The sequence below is a fragment of the Danio rerio genome, chromosome 7, assembly GCF_049306965.1.
Source record: "Danio rerio strain Tuebingen ecotype United States chromosome 7, GRCz12tu, whole genome shotgun sequence".
Lineage (NCBI taxonomy): Eukaryota > Metazoa > Chordata > Actinopteri > Cypriniformes > Danionidae > Danio > Danio rerio.
In genome coordinates, this window is record NC_133182.1 from 5,506,745 (window position 1) to 5,532,500 (window position 25,756).

At 43.2% G+C, this 25,756-nt stretch overlaps 2 protein-coding genes and 1 long non-coding RNA gene across 3 annotated transcripts in view; 1 reads left to right on the plus strand and 2 right to left on the minus strand.

Moving 5' to 3' along the window:
- LOC137496070 (Fc receptor-like protein 2) lies at positions 1 to 21,626 on the minus strand. Its single transcript, XM_073908000.1, has 7 exons — positions 21,447 to 21,626; positions 20,561 to 20,974; positions 14,755 to 15,139; positions 9,392 to 9,682; positions 3,221 to 3,505; positions 2,487 to 2,591; positions 1 to 2,349 (listed from the first exon to the last, which is right to left on the minus strand). The coding sequence occupies exons 3-7, from the start codon at positions 15,053 to 15,055 to the stop codon at positions 2,321 to 2,323; spliced, it is 1,011 nt and encodes a 336-aa protein (XP_073764101.1). The 5' UTR covers positions 15,056 to 15,139; positions 20,561 to 20,974; positions 21,447 to 21,626; the 3' UTR covers positions 1 to 2,320.
- LOC141375273 (uncharacterized) overlaps positions 1 to 25,756 on the plus strand; it is a 256,688-nt gene that overhangs the window by 200,626 nt on the left and 30,306 nt on the right. Inside the window, exon 7 of the long non-coding RNA XR_012383043.1 lies at positions 9,877 to 9,996. This is a non-coding gene — a long non-coding RNA (uncharacterized lncRNA). The remainder of the gene's footprint in view (positions 1 to 9,876; positions 9,997 to 25,756) is intronic.
- Positions 20,107 to 25,756, minus strand: part of LOC110439969 (Fc receptor-like protein 5) — a 12,689-nt gene continuing 7,039 nt past the window's right edge. The window contains exons 4-6 of the mRNA XM_073908905.1: positions 24,409 to 24,699; positions 23,257 to 23,538; positions 20,107 to 20,453 (exon numbers count right to left, since the gene is read on the minus strand). Of these exons, the coding sequence (XP_073765006.1) occupies positions 20,122 to 20,453; positions 23,257 to 23,538; positions 24,409 to 24,699 (905 nt within the window). The 3' untranslated portion in view covers positions 20,107 to 20,121. The remainder of the gene's footprint in view (positions 20,454 to 23,256; positions 23,539 to 24,408; positions 24,700 to 25,756) is intronic.

The following is a 25,756-nucleotide window of genomic DNA, read 5'->3' on the forward strand; positions in this document are numbered from 1 at the left end:
CAAACCCTGTTTAATCGATAAGCACAAAAAAGACATTAGGTAAATCAAATATTACAAACACAATTTAATAAAAAAATTTGCACGTTAATAATAAAAGTTAAACAAAAAACAGTGTACAGGTATACAACTTAAAATATAGTCATACATTCATAATCATATCATACAGCCATCAACTAGAAAAATAAACAAGATTTATGCGAATAATACAAAGGTGTTAAATAAAAGATTTCCTGATGATATTCTGAGTAAGTGATTGGATTGAAGACAATGAAAGAACAGTACCAGATGAAGTGTCTACAGAATGCGAGTAATGGAAGTGGACTTCAGTGAGAGCCCTGGCTGCAGAGTTCTGGATATATTGGAGCTTATATATGGTCGTGTTTTATAAACTGTAAAAACAAGAGGATTACAGTGGTCAAGTCAAGATCAAGACATGAACCAAAGTCTTTTTTATGTTCAAGAAGAGATTTAAACGAGTGAAGTTACAGAGGTGAATAAAGGCAGATTTAATAAAAGATTAAATGTGAAGAAGGAAAGAGCGGAGTCGAAGATTATACCAAGATCTGTAATGTTGGTGGAAGGCTGAACCGAAGAACGAGCAATATTAACCCTGTCAGCACAGAACTGAGCAATACTGGTTTGAAACAATGACCAGAAGATCTGTTTTGTCATGATTATGTTTGAGAGAGTTAATAGCCCCTTTCACACATACAGACCTTTCCGGAAAATTGCCGGCAATTTTCCGGAAAGGTTGTATGTGTGAACAGGTCCTTTTTGAAAATACCGGTAAATTCGTTCTGGCTATTTTCTGGAAAGAGAAGTTGTAACATTACCGGCAATTTGCCGGAATGCTGCGCTGTGTGAATGCAGAAGGAAGATTGCCGGAATAAGCGCGTGCACGTCTAGAACGTGCTGACGTGAGACGTCTGCTTTAGCCAATCATAACAGTCAGATGCATTTACGTCCGCGCGGTTTATGAGAATAAAAGCCTTTGAATATTTTTCCAGACACATTTAGCTGCTAGAAGTTAGTCAGATCACGTTTATATGTCCTTCTTAATGCCAACTGTGTAAATAATCATAGATGAGATGCTTATGATAAGCCGTTGTTTGTTTACCTTCAAGCTTTGCGTGTGCCTGTGAAAAAGCCTGTGAGCGCCTGCATATTATGAACATCTCGACATGCGAAAGTGATCCTGCGAAAGTTGTTCACAATATTAATCATCCACAGAGTTTGTAATTTAGTCAAATGTTTACAAACACAAGCGCAGCCGTTTAAAGCTCATTTGTGGTGAATGATGTCAGAATTTACCGGTATTTTGGAATGGATGTGTGAATGCTCTTTTCCAGAAAATTTCCGTAACGTCCTCGCCTGTGTGAACAGCGCTTTTTTGAATATACCGGTAAAGTCATTCCGGAAATTTTCCAGATATTTACCGGTATCACTGTGTGAAAGGGGCTATTGTCATCTAAGCGTTTATATCATTAACACATGCTGAAATCGTGTTTGTGGGCAGTGGAGAGTTGTGTTGAGAACTGATGTAAAGCTAGGTGTCATCTGCATAACAGTGAAAGTTAAAGCCATGATGGCAAATGATGTTTCCTAAATTAAGCATGTAGATGATTAAAAGTAAAGGCCCAATAATAAAACCCTGAGGAACACCATGAGAAATTAAAGCAGAAGACTGAGAAAAGTGATGTAATGTTGACGGTTAGACAGGTTTGAATAAACCAAGATAGAGCAGCACCAGAAACACCAAGAGCTTCGAGTCGTGAGATAAGAATACCGTGAGAAACTGTGAAAAGCAGGAACAGCTAACAGAATCAACAAGCTGACAGAGTCAGAGGTCATGAGGAGATTATTGATAACCTTAAAAAGTGCTGTCTCAGTGCTGAGGAGTGTGTGAAAACCAGACTGTAAACTCATATTATTAGTTATGGGATTAATATCAGATTGACATCTCTTTCTCTGTTTATTTTGGCTTTACTCTTCAACAGATGGAGCTGTGAAATACACTCAACACATTTATTTTCATCATGTAAGGCACATGTTGGCTCAGTGAAGAGTGAGAAGGTCCCTGGTTTGAGTCCTGTTTGAGTCAGAAGGTGTTTCTGTGTGTTTTCATGTCCTCCATGTGTTGATGTGGGTTTCTCAATCTAAGCACACACAGTGTAGATGAGCTGGAGAAACTGAGCTGTGTGTATGAGTGAGAGTGTGAATGTGTGTCTGAAGTCTTGTGGTGATCTGATCTTGTCCAGAGTGTTTCTCAGACTCCACGTGCCGTTATCAGATGGAAGTTTCTTACTCTGTTAAGGCAAACTTAAGTTTGTTCTTCAGAAGATGATGGAACTGAAATACACACACATTTATTTTATTTTCAAGTTCTGTTCAAGGTTTTATTTAAACTCTCATTATTGTCTATAATAATCTCCATCTGTCGTGAATATTGATCTGTGTAACATATAAAGAGCAGACAGTATCTGTACCTCTCGCTCTGATGTATTTGTAGATCAGTACAGCTGTCGCGAGCAGATACACACAAACTGCCAGAAGAAAACTGACAATCTTGTAGACAGAAATCTGATCTAAAACTGAGAATGAAAATGAGAAACAAGCAATTTTAGAAACATTACAAAGGGCTTTTGAAAAAGTTCTCAGAGCAATCCTAATGATTTGAGAGCAAACCTGAAATTGCACTAAAGAGCAGAAGACAACATCATTTTCAAGGAAGGACATTTTTGGTGGAGAGTAAAAATCCTAACACTATTAATTGAATTGAATTGTACGATGTTGTAATTATGTGGCACTGATGAGTTCGATATGTTCTGTTGTATTATTGTCCATGTTAAATATTTGATATAACAAACAGCCGGCAGTAAGCGATAGACTTGATTTCATCAGCCTCACATTAAACAGTTATAAACTGATGTTAATGATTTTTAACCAATAACAAAATAATAATTCAGTTAATCAAGTCAGAAAACAATGAGATGAGAATGTATGTAATCCAGATGGGAATGTGTGTGTGTAATTAAGATGAATAAATAATAAAACGTATACAACTAATACCACATTGTTATGGTAAGTGTGTAAATATACAGTAAACAGTGTATGTTAAACTAACTAATGATTACACACTAATACCAGAATTAAAATGTTATTGTTGAAGTTTCTCAAATGGATTTGAAAGAGTTTATGAGGATAATAATATTCAGCTCACCCTTCACTGAGAGAGAAACAGCAGAGCTTGATTGTGATGAGTTTGGTCTTCCAGATCTTCGTCCTTTACACCAGTACTGACCCTGATCAGACTCAGCAGCTCCTCTGATAGTGAGAGTGTCTCTGTTTACAGTGTAATGACCATCAGACTGTAACTTTACACTGTCTTTATACCACTCATATGTCCAGTCACTGTGATTAGACTCAATCACACACTTCAGATTGACTGTCTCTCCAGTGAATACAGCACTGCCTGGTGTCACAGTCACTGTAGATCTGGGTAAAGCTGAGAAGAAAGACAGAAATGAAAGTGACTCAAACAGCTCCATGAGTTAAGATAAATGTATTTAGTAAATTCTTCACACTAGTCTAGTCTGTGCAATATTTAATCTCATATCTTTTGCCATAGGCAAAGTCCACTCTTACAATTGTGCCAGGTCCGGTTTACTATTCTTCTTATGGACAGATATGTCGGCGCATAACTAGTGCCGCAGTTTTCGTCCCAGACGCTTGAAAGTGGGGTCAAATCATCCGGTTGTATCGGGAATGGTGTGCTATGACTTTTATATGGGGTGGTAACACGATTAGCATTATGCTAGCTACATGCTAATCATGTTAGCATGATGCTAGCAACTCGATTACATGTTGCTAGCATGATGCTAACACGATTAGCATGTTTCTAGCATGATGCTAACACGATTAGCATCATGCTAGCAACTCGATAAGCATGTTGTTGCTTTTGGGCAGTACGGTAATGTATTGTACCCCATCGATTTGCCACGCAAACCCCACTCATATTATCTTTAGGAAATGTACAATTCTAGTTCCCCTTTGGATGGGGAACTTTAATGCTATAAGTAGATTTAATTCACATATGGGGATTTCGTTCGAAAAGCCAATCGTCTGAAAGAGTATATAATGGGCCAATGAAATGCCAAATGAATTGGCAGCGTAAGCTTGCGCACCTGATGCTTATTGCAATCAATTCCGCATATAAGCACAGGGAAAGCAAGACAACACTATCCTTTTCGCTTCAGAGACTATTACGGTCTATTAGAGTCGATGAGGGTTCCTCCTGCTGTGATCCAGCGATTTCGAGCAAACAAGAGCGATCTCCCGGTCCAGAGTGTGTACACACAGCAGCAGATGGTCGAGCTGAGTTTCTCCCTTGCCTGACGTTCTTTGGGTCCGATCCTTCAGAGCGGTGTGTATAAAGTTGCAAATTTCACAAAAAGAGCAACACAGTCTTGCAGCACGTCCTTTTCAGGATGACACTCCGACCGTGCATTTCTGGATTCCTGTCCCCGGATGATGGGCACAAGCACTGCGTTGCATGTCTGGGGGTCCAGCATGTTAATACGGTGCTCGCGAGCAGTTCATGTCATCATTGCGATGCCATGACTGTTGTGGAGTTAAGATCACGGCTAGCCCCTGTAAAAGGGCGAACCACCCCAGCTGTCCCCTGCACTGCAGCAGGCACTCGGGCAGATCTGAGGGGTCCAGTGGGAGATTATCTGTCGCCTCCGGGCCCGCAGACCTCCCGCTCCTCTAAGTGCTCCATCCAAGCTTCGAGCGGAGGAAGCCATCCGTCTAACCAGATAGTAGCCCTTACGTTCGATGACACCGGGGACCAGACGTCCACTGCTGCATCAGAGGGTGGGCTTTCATTGTCTGACGAAGATCCAGACCCGCTGTATCCTCTTCTCGGCGGGGTCCGCCTCGTCTCCCGTCCAAAGCCTGTAGGTTATCTGCCTCCCTCGGAGCTAGAGCTTACAAGGCTGCAGGCCAGGCTGCTTCCGCCTTGCACGCTATGGCCACCTACCAGTGCTTCCAAGTGCAGGCGCTGCCCCAGCTGCTTGAGGGTGGGTCCGACCCAAGCTTGCTTCGCAAGCTCTGCACCGCAACTGACTATGCTCTTCGGACCACTAAGTCCGCTACATGTGCTTTGGGGAGGACGATGTCTATATTAGTGGTTCAGGAACGCCACCTCTGGCTAAACTTAGATGATATGAAATCGACAAAGTCCGCTTTCTTGACTCCCCCATATCCCAAGCTGGCCTGTTCAGTGACACCGTCTGCGTGCTTTGAACCACTGTCTGCACAAGCTGCTGTTCAGAATGCTTACGCAGAAGCGCATCCTCCGGTGTGTTCGTCCTCAGAATTGGTCTGCAGTAATAGACCTGAAGGACACATACTCCCATGTCTCCATTATTCCACGCCACCATCAGTTAAAAAGTCTGTGGTTTGTGTGCGAAAGTCGAGCTTGGCAATACAAAGTCCTCCCCATCAGGCTCTCTCTGTCTCCGCGGGTCTTCAACAAGTTCATGGAGAGTGCCTTAGCGCCCCTTCAGCTCGCAGGCATCGCAATACTCAATTATCTCGGCGACTGGCTGATTTAGCCCACTCTTGGGAGCAATTGATTATGCACAGAGACAAGGTGCTCCAGCACCTTCACCTGTTGGGGCTTCAGGTCAACCGAGAAAAGAGCAAACTCGCCCCCGTGCAGAGGATCTCTTTTCTTGGGCTGGAGCTGGACTCGGTCACCATGGCATCTCACCTCTCCGGAGAGCGCTCAGCTAATGCTGAACTGTCTGAGAGAGTACGACAGGAAAATAGTGGTCCCACTGAAATTATTTTAGAGGCTCCTGGGGCATATGACATCAGCAGCCGCTGTCACGCTGCTCGGATTACTCTATATGAGACCACTTCAGCTTCACGATTCCCAGACGCACATGGCACGCGGGCACACACCAAGTTGCGGGCCATTCACATTCCAGGCGAGCTCAACCGTGCAGCCAAAGCACTCCCACAGCAGCCTTTACGTCCCAGAGAATGGAGACTCCACCCCGAGTCTGTTCAGCTGAAATGTGTGTGATTCGAGGAAGCCCAGATCAGTCTGTTTGCTCCCTTGAGATTGTGCATTGCCAGTTGTTCTTTTCCCTGACCGAGGGCTCTTTTGGCACGGATGCACTGGCCCACAGCTGGCCTCGGGGCATGCGCAAATATGCATTTCCCCCAGTGAGACTGCTTGCGCAGTTACTGTGCAAGGTCAGGGAGGACGAGGAGCAGGTTTTGCTAGTTGCGCCCCTGTGGCCCAACCGGACCTGGATGTCAGAGCTCTCCCTTCTCGTGGCGGCCCTCCCCTGGCAGATCCCTTTGAGAGAGGACTTACTCTCTCAGGTACAGGGCACCATCTGGCACCCTCGCCCCGATCTTTGGAACCTCCATGTGTGGTCCTTAGACGCGAGAAAGACTTAGGTAATACCATCACTCGGGCTAGAGCCCCCTCCACAAGTGCGCCTATGCCCTGAAGTGGAGTCTATTCACTGAATGGTGCGTCTCTCGCAGAGAAGACCCCCGAAAATTGCCAGATCAGCGTTGTGCTTTCTTTACCTCGAGAGAAGCTGGAGAGCAGGCTGTTGCCCTCCACACTCAAGGTTACGTGTCCCTGAAGACAGCTCTGCTGGTCGCGTTGAAATCGATTAGAGGGTCGGGGATCCGGAGACATTTTTCAGTCAGTGACTCAGGCCTGGAATTCGGGCCGGCTTACTCTCACGTTGTCCTGAGACCCCGCCCGGGATATGTGCCCAAGGTTACTACCACACCGTTTAAAGACCAGGTAGACCCAGACCCAGCCCTTTCTTTTCATTGTCCAGTTCGCGCTTTGTGAATTTATCTTGACCACACTCAGAGCTTTAGATCATCTGAGCAGCTCTTCATCTGCTATGGTCGGCAGCAGGGAAGTACCGTATCGAAACAGAGGTTGTCCCACTGGATAGTGGATGCCATCTCCCTCGCTTACCAGAGCCAGGGTGAGCTGTGTTCCCCAGGGGTGTGTACGCACTCCACTCGGAGCATTGCATCCTTTTGGGCGCGTGCACGCGGTGCCACTCTAACAGACATCTGTAGAGCTGCGGGCTGGGCAACACCTAATACTTTTGCAAGGTTTAACAATCTGCGAGTGGAGCCGGTTTCCTCAAGGATATTAGGTAACCCTTGGTGATTTAGGAAACAACTCGGTTAAGGTGCTGAAATACGCTTACTGCACCATTCTCCCTATCATGGAGATACGTGCGCTTTTTCACTCTGTCAGTAAAGTTCCCCGCCAAGGTGAACCCTGCAGATTCCTCGGAGGCCCCCAGCGCTGACTCAGCAGAGGAGTCACTCGCTGGCCCATTACGTTGTAGGTTTGCCCAATGGTCAGCCCGCGTTTTAGGAATAGGTGCCATCTATGCATTGAAGAATATTAGTGTTGAAATTTAATATTCTGACAGCATTATTATAAAATTATTGACACTATTGATGGTCAGAGTCATTTGTTACTGTTTCTGCTGTAAGAAATAGACATACAATACTAAATATTACAGTTAAAGTGGATTGAAAACGGGACAGCTCTGATAGTTGATGTGTTTAGAGCTGTGGTGTCCAAACTCGGTTCTGGAGGGCTGGTGTCCTGCAGATTTTAGCTTCAACTTGCTTCAACACACCTGCAAGTATGTGTCTAGAATGCCTAGTAAGAGTTTGATTAGCTAGCCCAGGAGTGTTTGATTGGGGTTGGAAGTAAACTTGGCTGGACACCAGCCCTCCAGGACCGAGTCTGGATATCCCTGGTTTAGAGCAGGGGTTTTCAAAGTGTGAGGCGCGCCTCCCCTGGGGGGCGCCAGAGCATGTCAGGGGAGGCGCGGGAAAAAATATAATATAATAAAAATATAATTATTAAGTTTAATTACTATATGTATTTTTTATTATATTTAAACGTTTTAATTAAACAAAGCAAAAAAAAAAAATAATACGTCAAATATAAGAAAACCTTTTTTACCCAGAAGGCCATAGCTGTGAATTCGCTTCTGTTTGGCAAGCCCGCCAATACAGGTATATGCCTGCTAATACAATGGGTCGGTTTCTGAGACCCACCCCGATTCAAAGCTGTAATGAAGTTCACGGCCCTTTGGCCGCCGGGAAGGAGGCGGAGAACCGAAGCAGTTTTAAAGTGATTTATTAATGACAGTGACGGCAGCTCCGTCTAAACCAAAACAAACGGACGGCAGATCCTCACGGATCAAGCAAAAGCAAAAGTAAAATATGTCCGGCCCGGTCCTCTCTCGGCTTCCTCTGCCCTTGTTCCTTCTTTTATGATCCAGAGCTCCTTCCGTGGGATCTGAGGCAGGTGCGCACAGTAGGTGTATCCACTTACGCGGTGGCCTCACTCTGTTACCACGGCGCTCGGCCACGCCCCCTCGCCACAAAAGCCTTCAAGTTCAGGGCTTAAACCCAAAAGACAACGATATGATGATCAGTATTTGAGTTTATGATTTACGTGGACAGGACCAGCTGATGAACCACGACCTTTGTGTGGTTTGTCAAAATATTTTGGCTAATGACAGCATGAGACCCACTAAACTTCCACTGTTTTGACTGGGATGGACAGTTCTTGCAACTGTTCTATTCATATTAACCAACATCCTAGTTTTAAAAACGTTATATTAAAATACTTGTTATTACTCTGTAAATAATTGCACTTTCATGCAAATGATGATAAAAGTGAGTTAACAGTCTGACATCTGTCTGTGTCTTTATATATATATATATATATATATATATATATATATATATGTATGTATGTATGTGTGTGTGTGTGTGTGTGTGTGTGTGTGTGTGTGTGTGCGTGCGTGCGTGCGTGCGTGCGTGTGTGCGTGTTTGGGAGGAGGGGGGCGCCAATGGATAAGTTGTGTCAAAAGGGAGGCCCACTGTCTTAGACTTTGAAAAACCCTGGTTTAGAGCAACAATTAATGAGGATAGTGAGCAAAAATAAGAGAATGAAAGCAGTTTGCTAAGGACAGGTGCTGCTCTTGGTGCCATCCAAATAAAAGTCTGCAGCACCATCAAAATAAAAGTCCCCCTTGAAAATATCTGAAAATATCTGCCATATTGAAAATCGTATTGGTTGATATTGAAATTTGAAAAAGCCTAGTCTGATATATCGATCCACCACTAACCTAAATGCACTGATTTCCAATATAAATACTATATTTAAATAGAGTACAAATATGATATATCCTTATTTGTACAGTTGTATGACACAATAATCGTTTATCTTATTATTGTTTTTTCATAATCATGGTAGGCCAAAATTTAACTCCACAAAATTTGAAGACAATGATATTAAACTCACCTTTCACTGATAGATAAAGGATGGACCATTGTGTTGAGACTGATCTTTCATCTATGAGTCCTTTACACCAGTATTGACCCTGATCAGACCGATAAGCTCCTCTGATAGTGAGAGTGTCTCTGTTTACAGTGTAATGACCATCAAACCTCCGTAACTTTATTCTGTTTCTGTCTTTATACCACTCATATGTCCAGTCACTGTGATCAGACTCAATCACACACTTCAGCTTGACTGTCTCTCCAGTGAATACAGCACTGTCTGGTGTCACAGTCACTGTAGATCTGGGTAAAGCTGAGGAGAAAGACCGAAAAATGAAGTGACTCAAACAGCTTCAAGAATGAAGATGACTGTATTAAGTAAATTCTTCACAACAGTGTAGTCTGTGCAGTATTTTATCTCATATCTTATGATATTTGCTCTGTTGTTGTCATTAGTTTAGTTCTGTCAGTGTTTTCTGGTCCTCAAACACTTCTGACTCTCCACAGAAAGCAGAATGAAGAAGGAGAGCTGAAGACCTCCAACTACAAGCTGATATGAGGAGCAGCTGAATCTAAATGAGCTTCAACAGACTGAAGACTTCAGCAACTCATTCAACAGCAGCATCTGTAAGTCACACCATTCCCTCTGACTTCCCTATTAAAACTCAACTCTCACTCAGATTATTTTCTATCAGGAATATAACCTGCAACAAAGCAAATATTAGCTGTAGCAATACAGCTGTTTGATATATAATGCTGATCTTACAATATGATTTCCTTGTGATACATTTTTTTGTTCTGATTTTTTACTTTAGGGCATACGATAAACTATTAAGAACAATTTAAATAGCAATAAAATAATGCAATTTTTACTTGCAAGTATGTGTTCCTGCTGTCAGTAGTTCCCCTTCGGGGGGAACTTCAGCACTATAAGTGGATTTGATGTTCTAAATCCACGTATGGGAGGATTCGGTTCAGAAGCCGCTCGTCTGAAAGAGTATTGAACGGGCCAATGAAAGCAATGAATTGGCAGCGCAAGCTTGCGCAGGTGTGCTGCATCGCCAATCAACTGAGCATATAAGCACACCTGGCGCCAGCAGACGCTATCCTTTTCGCTTCAGAGACTTTTCTGATCGAGTTCATGAGGGTTCCTCCTGCTGATCTACAGCCACTTCGAGCGAGCGAGTGTCTCCCGGTCCAGAGCGAGTCCACGCAGCGGCAGACGGTTGAGCTGGGTTTCTCCCTTGCCTGGCGTCCCTTTGGGTCCGGTCCTCCAAGAGCGGTGCGTATTGCTGCAAAGCATCCTAAAAGAGCAACACAGTCGTGCAGCACGTCCTTTTCAGGATGGCGCTCCGACTGTGCGTTTCTGGTTGCGGGGGTTAGAACATCACATCCACTTATAGTGCTGAAGTTCCCCCCGAAGGGGAACGTTCGAGGTAACTAAAGTAACCCTTCGTTCCCCGAGGAGGGGAACGGAAGCACTACACTCCGTCGCCATAATGACTGTCCCTTAGCTGTTAAAAGTCTCTTCAGCTTAAAAAGGATAGCGTTGCTGGCGCCAGGTGTGCTTATATGCTCAGTTAATTGGCGATGCAGCACACCTGCGCAAGCTTGCGCTGCCAATTCATTGCTTTCATTGGCCCATTCAATACTCTTTCAGACGAGCGGCTCCTGAACCGAATCCTCCCATACGTGGATTTAGAACATCAAATCCACTTATAGTGCTTCCGTTCCCTCCTCGGGGAACGAAGGGTTACTTTAGTAACCTCGAACGATATTAGCCCTGATTTCATCCACTCATGCCCTGCTTGAACAGTCAAAATGACAAATGATGTCTCTTTGCTAAAGCAGTAGTGTTGTGTGGAACTACACATAGATGCAGTGCCGGCCTGTCCTACAGGCAATATAGGCGGTCGCCTAGGGCTCCACGTTTCTTGGAGGGGCCCACAAACGCTGGTCTTACATTATATTTACTATAAACAGAAGCATGAGGACGAGCGCAAACTTTTAAACATCAATCATTGCGCAATGCACAAACCCTATTAAACGTGGTGGGAAAAAAAATAACTTCCACAGTTTATTAACAGAATAACTCTGTGTAATCTAAACATGACAAATAGCTTAAAATGAAAATACATACACAACAACAGTATGAATAAAAGCAGAAAATGTTAAAAACATATGCCGCAGCACCACACTCTATTTTGCATAACACCGCCTGCGATCGGCTATTGGGTGAAGTAGAATGGCGTAAAGTATTCCTACACAGATTCCACATATCTCTCCAAATTGCTCACGTTCAGGGGTGTAGACATTTTAAAAGTGTGTGTGTGTGTGTGTGTGTATTATTCATTCATTAATTCATTTTCTTGTCGGCTTAGGCCCTTTATTTATCTGGGGTCGCCACAACGGAATGAACTGCCAACTTAACCAGCAAGTTTTCACGCAGCGGATGCCCTTCCAGCCGCAACCCATCTCTGGGAAACATCCACACACATTCACACACACTACGGACAATTTAGCCTACCCAATTCACATGTACCGCATGTCCTGTGGTGAAAACCGGAGCACCCGGAGGAAACCCACACGAAGGCAGGGAGAACATGCAAACTCCACACAGAAACACCAACTGAGCCGAGGTTCGAACCAGCGACCTTCTTGCTGTAAGGCGACAGCACTACCTACTGCGCCACTGCCTTGCTTGTGTGTATTATTATTAATAATATAATTATTAATCACCTGTTTCTAAATGTTCTCTCTCTTAAGGTGCTTTCACACCTGTGAAGCGATTCATTTGTTCCGAAACAGGGATTAAGATTGTTACATTGTTGCTCTTTGCTCTTGGTGCGGTTCACTTTCATACTGCAAACTTTCTAAATGGACCGAAAGAGCTACAACAAGTCACGTGTGAGTAAACTTCCCTCACATTAGTCAGAGTTTAATGGTTTATTTTTATTAGAGCCCTGCTCAGCTGTCATGCGTCCTTATTTTAATTCATGGCGATGGGCAATAGGACATAAACAAGCGGAAAGCTGTGCTTTAATTTGAAATGGTGACACCTACAGACATCGTCACCAGATATAAATTAGAGGTAAGACTCTCTCATAAAGAGCCCTTGGCTAGACTGCAGTTCGGTCAGTGTTCCTAATGGATAAAAAGCTCTCGTTAATAGTTCAGTATGCTTTCACTTTCGTATTTAACACGAAACGAACATTTACTGGTAGGAATGACCTCCCGCCCTACTCATCATTCTCTCTTCATATGGCCATATATGCCTATTGCATATCCATAATACACTGTGATATAGCCGAGCTCAGATCGTTTTGCTTTTTTACTACAATCGATCCACTCCGGAGTTCATTTCAATCGAGCCGAGACCACCTCATTCAGGCTACCTCGGACCGATTGATTTGGCGCAGATCCGAGAGCGATTGCTGGATTCACATATGCCAAATGAACCATGCTAACTGGGCAAACGAGACAGGTTCTAAAACAAAAGTCAAGGTGTGAAAGCACCCTAAAAGTGAGAGGGATGTATCCCCCCCCCCCCCGTCTCTCCAGTTGCTTCGCCCCTGCTCACGTTGGATATAAAGCAGAAAAAGTGTTGCTATTTTTAATCGATCTTAATCGAATTTTTGTTTGAAATGAAAAGGCGTCCAAACCAAACAGCATCCTTCTGGAGGCAAAAATATAAAACAGAGGAGGAAGCCAGCTCAGAGTAAAGGTGTGTTCTGCTATGCATAGTACATTATTTAGCAGTGTAGTGTTACAGTATGTGTAATGATGTCCATGATCACATCAATATCATCTCTGAGACTTATGCTGCAATGTACTTCTCTGGTCAGGTATGCATCTATAATTCTTTGATTTACCTTTGAGTAATGGATGTTGTATTGTTATAGTCTCATCTCTGAATTGGCTTCCTGATGGTTTTATTTTGTAATTGGGAGAATACAATTTTACAAAAAAAGTGTTGACTCATTCTGAATTCTCCTGAAATCTTTTATATCCAGTAGATTAAGTGGAGTCTGCCCTACCTTTATGATTCGACATGATTAGACATTTGATTCTAAAGACACATTTGACTGTACGGAGAAGTGTGGTATGACAGCATGGATATCTTTAATCATCTAATTGCTGAAAGTAGCAAGTTGTCTGAAAGTTGCTAAATCTACTACTTTTTAGGATGAGTGAGCATTTGGCAACCAGACTATTATAGTATTAGCTAACCCTACATCCTTTGACTAACTTCAGAGTGTTGACATGCTGCCCTTGAGAAGATACGCAAACCCGGGGCGTGAAACCCCCCTAATAAACGTTTAACTGAAGAGTAAGGAATCAGACATAGATCAAAACTCTACATTGAGTCATAAATGATGAATGTGATCCATTCTTACAATTAGTAGGCCAACATTGAAGTTAAATTTTAAGTAATTGCAAAACCCTAAATCATAGACTGATTTGAAGTCAGTTGCAACACTCATCAGACACTCCTATATAAATTCTCCTTCAGTGAAGGGTTTCCTGTGCTGTGCGGTTAGCTGAGCTAACTAGCCAGCGTAGAATTTTCTTGCACTTTATTAGCGTGAAAAAACTGCTGTTGTTGAGCTGATAAGGCAGCTGCTAATTGTTTTACATTTTAAGCTCGTTCGGCACCAGTATAAGAGCTGAAGGCCTGATGCTTTGTTTCATAATGTATTTTAATATTATATTCCTTCATTACTGCAACTGATCCCTGGTAAATTAAACAGACACATTTCCCGCTGACTTCTGTGAAGAAATATTCTTTGCCCCAACCTTTTTCTTGGTTGTGCCATTGCACGCCAAAACGTGATTATGAATTATGTTACTTTCCGTTTGTTCGGTTCGTTTTACTTCATAACAGGAACTGCTGCCTAATTGAAGACGTCATAGCGTCACCCGGTGGTTATTTATGGAATTACGTTCATTTTTGTATAGCGGGCCAGATTCTATTAATATTTATAAAAAGCCTCGCAGGCCGCCACAAAACTGATTGCGGGCTGTAGTTTGGACACCCCTGCTTTACATAGATGTTTCCCCCCAAATCCTCATATAAAACAACTGAAATGTGTCCAATATGTTGCTTATTTAAATATCATAATAAAGCTTATAAAACTACTCCAGCATTATTAGAGTTTGTGTGGAAATATGAACAATGCATATTAAAGCAGATTTTATTACTTGCACTTTATTACTAAAACTTGCACAATAATCCCTGAATTACTATACACGGGACACAGAAAAAAAAAAAAAACATACATAGACCTTAATTAAGTGTGGAATTGTGTAGTACAAGATCATTTAATTCTGAAATGTGCATGTGTTAGTAACAAGAGTTTATAAGGACAATAATATTCAGCTCACCCGTCACTGAGAGAGAAACAGCAGAGCTTGATTGTGATGAGTTTGGTCTTCCAGATCTCTGTCCTCTACACCAGTACTGACCCTGATCAGACTCAGCAGCTCCTCTGATAGTGAGAGTTTGAAGCTTAGACATCTGTAACACACTCTTTCTGTGTGTGTCTTTATACCACTCATATCTCCAGTTACTGTAGTAAGGTGTTATCTCACACTTCAGCTTGACTGTCTCTCCAGTGAATACAGCACTGTCTGGTGTCACAGTCACTGTAGATCTGGGTAAAGCTGAGGAGAAATACAGAATCATAAAGTGACTCAAGCAGCTCTTCCAGTCAAAATATTCATTTAAAGTTGTTTGGCTGTGTCTGTGATCAGGAGAATTGTTTTAACACTGTTGCCAGTATGTTGAAATTTTAGAAACACAAAGGCAGATATTTCTTCATTTAATGTATTTAAGACGTTCTCTAAAGCCAGAATCAAGACCACTGATCTCTAAACAGTTTCTGTCCTATAAATCAGTGTCTGGCTTACCAAATTGGGGGTTGAGAGGGAACTGCAGGAGGCTGAGTTTATGAAAAATTAATGATTGATTAAATTGTGAAAATATAAATACAATTAAAAAAACACTTTTCAACTGGTGAATCAATGGTGCATAATGAAAGAACTGAGCCTCCAATATAGATGATGATGATGATGATGATGATGCTGATTCAAGAGATGTGAATGTGAAGCGTCACCTAATACAGTCAGTGTAACAGCAGCACTGATGTCTGATCTCTGTGAGTTTGATCTCTCTCCTCTACAGCTGTATTGACCACTGAGATGGACAGAAGATGCTGTGACACTAAACTGTATTGATTTTGTTGTATATGGATAGTATGGACTGTATTGATAGTAAGGGTATCCATCTTTAATCCAGCTGTATTTGATCCACTGAATGTTTCCTCCTGTCTGTATGTCACATGTGAGAGTGACTGTCTCTCCAGTGAACACTCGCTGATCTGGACTCACCTTCACTACAGGCTTTGGCCTCTCTGGATTAATGCACAAAGTAATCAATATTGATGAAAACAGAGAAATGCAGTAAATTACAGATCGTCCTGGTTACATACTCACGTTCCCCGAATAGGGAACGGAGACGTGTGTCTGTATAAACAGATTTGGGAGTGCTTTAGACGACCAATCACTTCTGAAGACATATAAACAGGCCAATGAAATGCCAATTCAATTGGCGGAGCTTAGTTCCACAGCTGAAACTGATGAGCCAATTAGAACTATATCAGTCGACTGTGTGAGTTAGCTCGTCAGAATTTTGCCTGCTGAAAAGCCGATCGCTCAGCTCCCAGCTGGAAACTCGGGTGCTGTGGCAGTGGAGACACACGTCTCCGTTCCCTATTCGGGGAACGAGGGTTACTTACGTAACCAGGACATTCCCCTTCATAAAGGAACTCCTATGTGTGTCTTTATATACAGACTTTGGGAGACTGTATGGAAAGCACCACTGCAGCCAAAGCCCGTTGCGCTCCTGATGTGTAGTTTGCCAAGCCAAAGTGTAAGCTCACTGACATCACCAAGAGCACAACCTTCCAACGTCTCCTAGACCCAACATATTACCATTACATGGGAATAAATGTTTAATGTTAATTCGGGAGTCGTAAGTGTGCTTTTACCTAGCTAATATAGACTAGGGATTTTTGGAAATACGACAGTTTGTTGGGAAAGCGTCAGTCCCCGCAGGGGGAGGACGCAGCTGAGACCACCTGCTACCCAGATAGGGGAGACCTGATGGTAAGAGACATATGGACTAGCCCTAATGAGGGGGAGTGCTACATATGGTAAGCTGGTTAGCAGTTTAGGGAAGACACGGGACCGCCTAATAAGGGGGAACACATCGTGGTAATAATGCATATGGCATCACCAAGTAGGGATGCACATAGCTGGCACCGATCCTCAATATGCGTGTAGACCAAATGGGCTTGACCGCACATTGAGCCATGCATTCACTCCGGCTCCGCTTACCCAATAACCGGGAGGAAACTGGCTCCACTCGAAGATTATAGAACCTCGCGAATGTGTTAGGTGTTGCCTAACCCACAGCTCTGCAGATATCTGTGAGAGAGGCACCACGTAATAATGCCATGAGGAAGCGACACCTCCAGTAGAGTGCGCTCTCACGTTAGGAGGGCGTGGCTCGCCCTGGTATTGATAAGCGAGGGCGATGGCATCAACCAACCAGTGGGCCAACCTCTGTTTTGATACGGCACTTCACTTCTGCCGACCACCGTAACAGATAAAGATCTGGTCACATGATCTTTCATCTTGCGACTGTTTCACGTAAAGGGGCAAAGCGCGAACGGGTATAAACAGTGAGTGGGTTGAGCCTGCCTCCTCTGAAGGCAGCGCTTGCAGGTTCACCACCTGATCTCTTAATGGAGTGGTAGGAACCTTGGGCACATAGCCAGGCGAGGTCTCATGACAATGTGAAAGTAACCGGGCCTGATTTTAAGGCACGATTCGCAGACCAAAAATGCCTCCAGATCCCCAACTGGAGTTTCTGCTCCAGCACCGGTAAAAAGCGGTGGAGAGCTAGATACACTGCCAACAGCTCCAGGCAGTTGATATACCAATGCAGACGAGGTCAGGACCACGAACCCGCGGCTTCATGCTCGTTGAACACGGCCCCCTAGCCCGTGCTGAAGGCATCTGTAGTTACGACAACATGCCTGGATACTAGCCCTAGGGGCACTCCGGCCCGTAGAAAGGCCAGATCTGTCCAGGGGCTGAGGGTGCGGAGACACAGCGGAGTGATGCACACCCGGTGCGTATCCACTCCCCATGCCCGTCTGGGGACTTAATCGCAGAGCCAACCAACGCTGAAGTGAAAGTTTTTGGACATGATGAAATACAGGCTGGAAAACCCGGACCTCATCTCGGCTGGAGGGACCTGCTTGATTGCATCCCTTACCAGGAGGACAGCAATCTCCTCTCGCAAGACAGGAGCACACTCGGGGATAACCCTTGTGGAAAGGACACCCGTGAACTTGGGAGGGCGAATAGTAAACTGAATCGCATAGCCGAGTCTGACCATTCGTATGAGCCACCGCCACGCGCTGAGAGGAGCTAACCAAGCCAGCAGAGCATGCGCTAATGGCACCATCGAATTGATCACTGACTTGCCAGCGGAGGGGCAGCTTGGGATGGGAGTGCTCATCCCGGGAAGAAGTGCATCCAGAGAAAGAGCTGAAAATAAGGCAATTTCTCTTACCTTCCTCCCTGGATCTCACGGTGAGGCCGGAGTGAGAGAAAGGAGTCTGTTCTGCTGCACTCTGAGGGCCTAAGGCGAGGGGTCCCGGTGCTGTGAGCTGGAAGGTGGAGCGTCCCAGACTGGCAGTGCTCGGGTTTCCGCATGCGGAGAGAGAGGAAACTGCTCTTTTGGAAATTTAGTTGCCGCTGGCCCAGAGGCCGCCAGCGATGAGTTTAGAGTCGTTGTGGACTGATGTGATAATCCTCGCCCCCCCACCGAGGAAAAAGTAGGTCCCCTCTTCTTCGAATGGCCTGTCCCGGGAACACTTCACGGTCCGTTTCCTGGGCTAAACAGCTCCCTGGGGCGGTGGCGTCGCAGTCCCGCAGGAGGCTCGGCGTTGCCCTCGGCGAGGAGCTGCCGCAGCGGAAGGGTCAGAGGAGCAGTTTTCCAAGCCCACTGATAGATGACTTCACCCATCGCCTTGGACTTCTCTTTCACCGTGGAGAATTCCTGGGTGAACTCCCCAACGGTGTCGCCGAACAGGCCAGCCTGGGATATGGGAGCTTTAAGAAATCGAACTTTGTCAACATCACTCATATCAGCCAAGCTCAGCCAAAGGTGGCATTTCTGGACCACTAATATGGTCATCGTCTTCCCCAGGGCACGAGTAGCCGATTTGGTGGTCATGAGAGCATAATCGGTTGCCGTGCGGAGCTCATGCAGCAAGCCAAGGGAAGAACCTCCCTCCTGCATCTCAGCCAGCTTCTTGGCTTGGTAGCGTTGATAGGTGCCTGTAGCCTGCAGAGCGGAGGCAGCCTGACCTGCCGCAGTGTAGGCTCTGGCCATGAGAGTATCAGATAACCTGCATGCCTTGGAAGGGAGTTTGGGCGAATCTCCACAAGTGGAGCGGCCTGGGAAATCGCCTTATATCCCCTGGCTGCTTCATCATAGAGGGAGGTGAGAGCGGGAGTGCATGAGGACCAGGCAGAAAAAGGTGCCCTCCATGCCTGTGTGAGCTCTCTGTGTACCTCCGGGAAGAAGGGGACGAGGGATCTAGAAGGCTTTTTTTTTTTCACCTCCACGTAGCACACGTGTAAGCGGTCCGGCCGCGGTTCTCAGGGACGAGCCATCTCCAGCCACACGGCCGAAGCAGCCCGGTATAACATGGCAAACATGTCCGATTTCAGATCTGTAACCATACTGACAACCCCGGAGGTTGGTAGGGGGTCCGGATCCTCCTCAGAGCATGTCAACCCACCCTTGGATGCAGTGATGGACATCACGCCCCAATCTAATGAAAGTGCAGCCAGTCCTGAGGATTGATCAGCGCTCCCACTCGAAGCAGAAACAGAGCACACTGATGAGGAGCGAGTGGTCCGCGGGCCTGAAGGCGACGGATTAGCCCCCACTGTAACCCTCAGGCCTGCTCGAGTGCTAACCACTTGGTGGGGAGCAGCAGGGGTGACTTACCCTAATAAAAGTGCTTGCCGCTACCTCAGTAACAGCAACAGTCAAGCCATCGCAATGCGGGCAAGAACTGTCCGCGAGCACCGCATCAACATGTTGGACCCCCAAGCATGTGATGCAACACTCGTGCCTGTCATCCAGGGCGAGAAAACCACCGCATCCAGAAACGCACATCTTTAAAAAGACGCGCTGCACGACAGTGTGCTCTCTTAGGGAATTCTGCTCTTTGTAGAAAACTGCTCTTTTAGATCACCAGCAAAACACCAAAGGGACGAGAAACCCAGCTCAACCGCTGCTAAAACGTCTTCTCCCACACTGGTGAAGTTAAGGCTTTCTTCAATGTTGAAAGTCAGCTCAGCAGAAGGGTTCTTCAGTCTCAGATCAGGTCTGAAGCAACAATTCTGACGAGCTAACTCACACAGCCGACTGATATACCCCTAATTGGCTCATCAGTTTCATCTGTGGAGCTAAGCTCCGCCAATTGAATTGGCATTTCAGTGGCCCGTTTTCATATCTTCAAAAGTGATTGGTCGTCTAAAACACTCCCAAATTTTGTTTATACAGACACACGTAGGAGTTCCCTTATGAAGGGGAAGTAGTCCATCTGAATTTGCAATGATTCATTTTTTGGACACTTTACATAGATGTCTCATGGATATGTGTTAGTAAAGAGAGTTTATGAGGACAATAATATTCAGCTCACCCGTCACCGAGAGAGAAACAGCAGAGCTTGATTGTGATGAGTTTGGTCTTCCAGATCTCTGTCCTCTACACCAGTACTGACCCTGATCAGACTCAGCAGCTCCTCTGATAGTGAGAGTGTCTCTGTTTACAGTGTAATGACCATCAGACTGTAACTTTACTCTGTTTCTGTCTTTATACCACTCATATGTCCAGCCACTGTGATCAGACTCAATCACACACGTCAGATTGACTGTCTCTCCAGTGAATACAGCACTGTCTGGTGTCACAGTCACTGTAGATCTGGGTGAAGCTGAGGAGAAAGACAGAATCATAAAGTGACTCAAGCAGCTCTTTCAGTCAAAATATTCATTTAAAGTTGTTTGGCTGTGTCTGTGATCAGGAGAATTGTTTTAACACTGTTGTCTGTATGTGGAAATGTTTAAAAACACAAAGGCAGATATTTCTGTTTTTGATGTATTTAAGACATTCTCAAGCCAGAATCTAGACCACTGATCTCTAAACAGTTTCTGTCCTATAAAGCAGTGTTTATCAAACTGGGTTGAGAGAGAACTACTAATGTTGAGTTAATAAAAGTAAATAATTAATTAAATTGTTAAAAAAACAAAAAACACTTTAACACTACTGCATAATGAAAGAACCGAGCCTCAAATAATGATGTGAAATGATGATTGTAGAGATGTGAATGTAGCAAGTGCAAAACAGAAAGGTAAAAATATTTGTTATTTTGTAATTCCACTTGTCATGACCATATTTGGGGTTTCCTGTCTCCATGTTGATTTGGGTAGTGCGCGCGCTTCGCTTTTCCCCAGTCTGCATGAGAATCGACAGCGGTAGGTCACACAAGTGTATGCAGTGATTTAATGTGTCATATTTCGTTTAACTAATGAATCCTGGAGATGTAACTGTATAATTGTGATGTCCTGTTTGTGATGTATACACAGATGCTTGTCAATTATTTTTCATTATGTTTTGCTATTTTTCTCTCATAGTGCGAGTGAATACATCACTACACGCTGTTAGGCTGCACAAGTCCTCTTATATGTTCCATTGTTTTCCATATAAACAAGGACGTGATATAAGTGTGGTTTGTTTATAAGCTAATTTCGAGAGGATCATGTGCTTATGATTGAACACAACTGGTACGTCATTAGCTCCAAATATTGCACCAATCAGATGAATACTGACACGTTATTAATAACAAGAGCTTTCTACTCCAGTCATCTTCGTCTTGAAGAATCCTTCCTTCCACCCCTACTCCTCCCCTTCTCTGAAAGGGCGGCACAGTGGCCCAGTGGTTAGCACTGTTGCCTCACAGCAAGAACGCTGCTGGTTCGGCCCCTCTCCGAGTCGGTGGCGTTTCTGTGTGGAGTTTGCATGTTCTCCCCGTGTATGCATGGGTTATCTCTGGGTTTCCCGGTTTCTTCCCACCGACCAAAAACTTACACACTCTCAGAAATAAAGGTACATGAGTTGTCACTAGGGTGGTACCTTTTCAAAGAGTACACATTTGTACTTAAAGGGTCCATATTGATACCTCAAAAGTATATATGAGTACCTAAACATTTTAAGAGGAACACTTTGTACTTTTTAAGTAATAATATGTACCTTTAAAGTATTAATATGGACCTTTAAAGTACAAATGTGTACTCTTTATAAAGGTACCACCCCATTGACAGCTCATGTACCTTTATTTCTGAGAGTGCACCATAAGTAAATTGACTACTTCAAATAGCATCTTAAGGCAACTCTTCAGTATATCTCAGCACGCTCACAAGCAGGGGAGTTCTCGAGACCTCCCTGAGCTCAAATTCTCCTCTCTCCTTTCAATCCCCGTGCTCAAGGATATTCTGGGCTCAGGGCTCTTTGCCGGAACAGCATGCTAAACACGCTTTTTTTTATTCATCATCAGCTAAGTGTGAACTCTCTTTTTTTTTTTTTTATAAACTTTATTTATTGAACACAAGTGGAAAGCATTCGTTGTATACAAATGTCCAATATCTGCTTTTCTTTTTTGAACACTTTTGTAAACATTCAACCCCAAAACCCCCCACCCATCCCACCCATCCAAACACATAGCCACTTTTCTTGTAAAACGTATAACAGAAGACGGAGCAATAAAAAAATAAAATAAAATAAATAAAATAATAATAATAATAAACAAATAAAATAAAAATAAAATATTAACAATAAAACAAAAATAATGATGATAGTACAATTTGAGATACAGTCATAAATGCTTTCAAATAAATAAATAAATGAAACAAAATAAATACATTAGCTAGTTACATCAATTATAATGATGTGCTACCTACTTCTTGGTTATTATGGTTTTAGTTGTGCTGAGGTTAAACCAATGCGTCTAGTTTAAGGCATGACGGTTCCGGAGAAAAAATGCTAGACTAAAAGAAAAAAAAATAATAATAGTAATTCCAACCATAAAATGATTTCTTAAATGATCACCTCCAGAGGTGTTAAATCATCAAAATAATTTAGTAGTGGCCTCCAATGAATATAAAACTTGTGAGGCGAGCCTCTGAGAGAGAACTTAATCTTCTCCAATTTCAAAAGACTTAAGATGTCGTGTAACCAAACTTTGATTGAGGGTGGTTGTTTCGATTTCCACATTAAAAGAATTCTTTTGCGAGCAACAAGGGAGGAAAAGGCGATGACATTATTTTGAATGTTTGTGACATGAAGATCATCTGGGGGTTTTCCAAAAAATAGCGATGTGAGGGTTTGGGTTTAGATTAATGTGCAAGATATCTGAGATTGCCTTGAAAAATAACCGCCAGAATTCAGACAATTTAGGGCACGACCAGAACATATGAGTGAGGTTACATGGGGTCTGTGAGCACCTATTACATTTATTATCTAATTTTTCTGGATAGAGCTTTGAGAGTTTCTCTTTGCTATAATGTAGTCTGTGGAGGACCTTAAATTGTATGAGTGATAGTCTGGCACAACTAGAAGATGAATTTACAGCATTTAAGGCCTCCTAAGTGCGAACTCTTGAAAGGCAAGAATTCATATGAGGTGTCATTAATTTTAACACAACGCAGAAAACATTACGTTACATGAACATGAAGCCTCACCTGATACAGTCAGTGTAGCAGCAGCACTGATGTCTGATCTCTGTGAGTCTGATCTCTCTCCTCTACAGCTGTATTGACCACTGACAGACACAGAATCAGCTCTGAATCTCAACTCTGCTGCTGATGTTGTTCTGTGTGGATTGTGAGTGTGTCCATCTTTAATCCAGTTGTATTTGATCCACTGAATGTTTCCTCCTGTCTGTATGTCACATGTGAGAGTGACTGTCTCTCCTGTGAACACTCGCTGATCTGGACTCAGCTTCACTACAGGCTTTGGTCTCGCTGCATTAATACACAAATTAATCAGTATTGATGAAAACAGAGAAATGCAGTAAATTAAAGATCTAGTCCATCTGAATTTGCAATGATTCATTTTTTGGACACTTTACATAGATGTTTCCCCCCAAATCCTCATATAAAACAACTGAAATGTGTCCAATGTGTTGCTTATTTAAAGATCATAATAAAGCTTATAAAACTACTCCAGCATTATTAGAGTTAGTGTGGAAATATGAAAATGCATATTAAAGCAGATTTTATTCAACTAATACTTGCACAATAATCCCTAAATTAAAATACACGGGACACAGAAAAAAACATACATAAAGCTGAATTAAGTGTAGAATTGTCAAAGTCAGCTTTATTGTCAATTCAGCCACATGTACAAGACATATAGAGAATCGAAATTGCGTTACTCTCAGACCCAAGGTGCTTAACATTAATATAAAAATATATATATAAAAGTAGTAGAGTTTAAGAAAAAGAAAATTTACAGTATATACAATGCACATAAAATATGGTGTAAAGAATAAACATGGGTAATAAATTTGTAAACAATACAGTGACATTAAGGGCATATAGCAAATGAGCTACCGATGTCGAGCAGAAATGTTCGACTTTATGCGTGCTTAAGGACAGATAAACGTGACGTTGACGTACAATAACACTTCGTTGTACAAGACGAAGAACACAAAAACACCGTTTTGTCGGGAGAGAGAGAAGCTGCAGAGTGTGCACGCGCCGCCATCTTGCGGCGCTTGCACACTCTTTTCCCTCTTGGTGCAGTTCGTTTGTGTAGTAAGAGATCATTTAATTCTGAAATGGGTATGTGTTAGTAAAGAGAGTTTATGAGGACAATAATATTCAGCTCACCCTTCACTAAGAGAGAAACAGCAGAGCTTGATTGTGATGAGTTTGGTCTTCCAGATCTCTGTCCTCTACACCAGTACTGACCCTGATCAGACTCAGCAGCTCCTCTGATAGTGAGAGTGTCTCTGTTTACAGTGTAATGACCATCAGACTGTAACTTTACACTGTTTTTGTCTGTATACCACTCATATGTCCAGTCACTGTGATCAGACTCAATCACACACTTCAGATTGACTGTCTCTCCAGTGAATACAGCACTGTCTGGTGTCACAGTCACTGTAGATCTGGGTGAAGCTGAGGAGAAAGACAAAAAACATAAAGTGACTCAAGCAGCTCTTTCAGTCAAAATAATCATTTAAAGTTGTTTGGCTGTGTCTGTGATGAGGGGAATTGTTTTAACACTGATGCCTGTATGTTGGAAATTTATAAATACAAAGGCAGATATTTCTGTTTTTGATGTATTTAGGACGTTTTTAAGCCAGAATCTAGACCACTGATCTCTGCACAGATTCTGAAAGCAGTGTTTATCAAACTGGTTTTAGAGGGAACTGCTGGAGGTTGAGTTAGTCTATCTGAATTTGCAATGATACATTTTTTTGACACTTTACATAGAGGTTTTCCCCCAAATCCTCATATAAAACAACTGACATATGTTCTTTAAGTTGCTTATTTAAGGAGCCTAATAAAGCTTGTAAAACTACTCCAGCATTATTGTAGTTAGTGTGGAAATATAAAAAATGTAAGCATTTATCAAAACAGATTTTATTGAACTAATACATGCACACAAATCCCTGAATGAAAATACACTGGACACTAAAATATTAAAGACACCACAAAAAAAAAAAAAAAAAAAAAATTAAGAGCTAAATTAAGGGTGCTTTCACACCGGACTTATTGAGTTGGGTTGAATCACACTAGAGTGTGTTTTCCCTCTTGGTGCGGTTCGTTTGGGCAGGTGTGAATATATCAATTGTATGCAATTGAGCACCAAAAGCGGAAAAAAAAAAAAACGTACCTTGACCTCCTTGAACAGGTGGTCTCGGTTTGCTTTTAAACAAACCCTGGAGCGGTTCGTTTGTGGTGAGCATATAATCCAAACTAAAACAGACCCAACCGCAAACAGTACTGCGCCTTTTTGACTAATCCAGCTGCCGTAGGCCGATGCACTGTGCATTATGGAATGTGGAGGAGAAATTTTTGTTTACAGCGATTTACCAACAGAGAGAGAGAGAGAGAGAGATATGACTGTTAGTTAGTTAGTAGAGATAGTTTAGCTAAATTAATTCACGACTTCTCCTGAAGTGTCTTGTGATGTGCCTTTGTCGTTTGCAGTGCCTTAAAACATTGTTTT

Coding starts and splice junctions, on each gene's coding strand:
- LOC137496070 (XM_073908000.1), bottom strand. CDS start 15,055: ATGATTCTGTATTTCTCCTCAGCTTTACCCAGATCTACAGTGACTGTG. Junction 9,683..14,754: donor TGTTTCTCTCTCAGTGACGG/GTGAGCTGAATA, acceptor CTTTCTCCTCAG/CTTTACCCAGATCTACAGTG. Junction 2,592..3,220: donor TGTTTCTCTCTCAGTGAAGG/GTGAGCTGAATA, acceptor TTTCATTCTCAG/TTTTAGATCAGATTTCTGTC.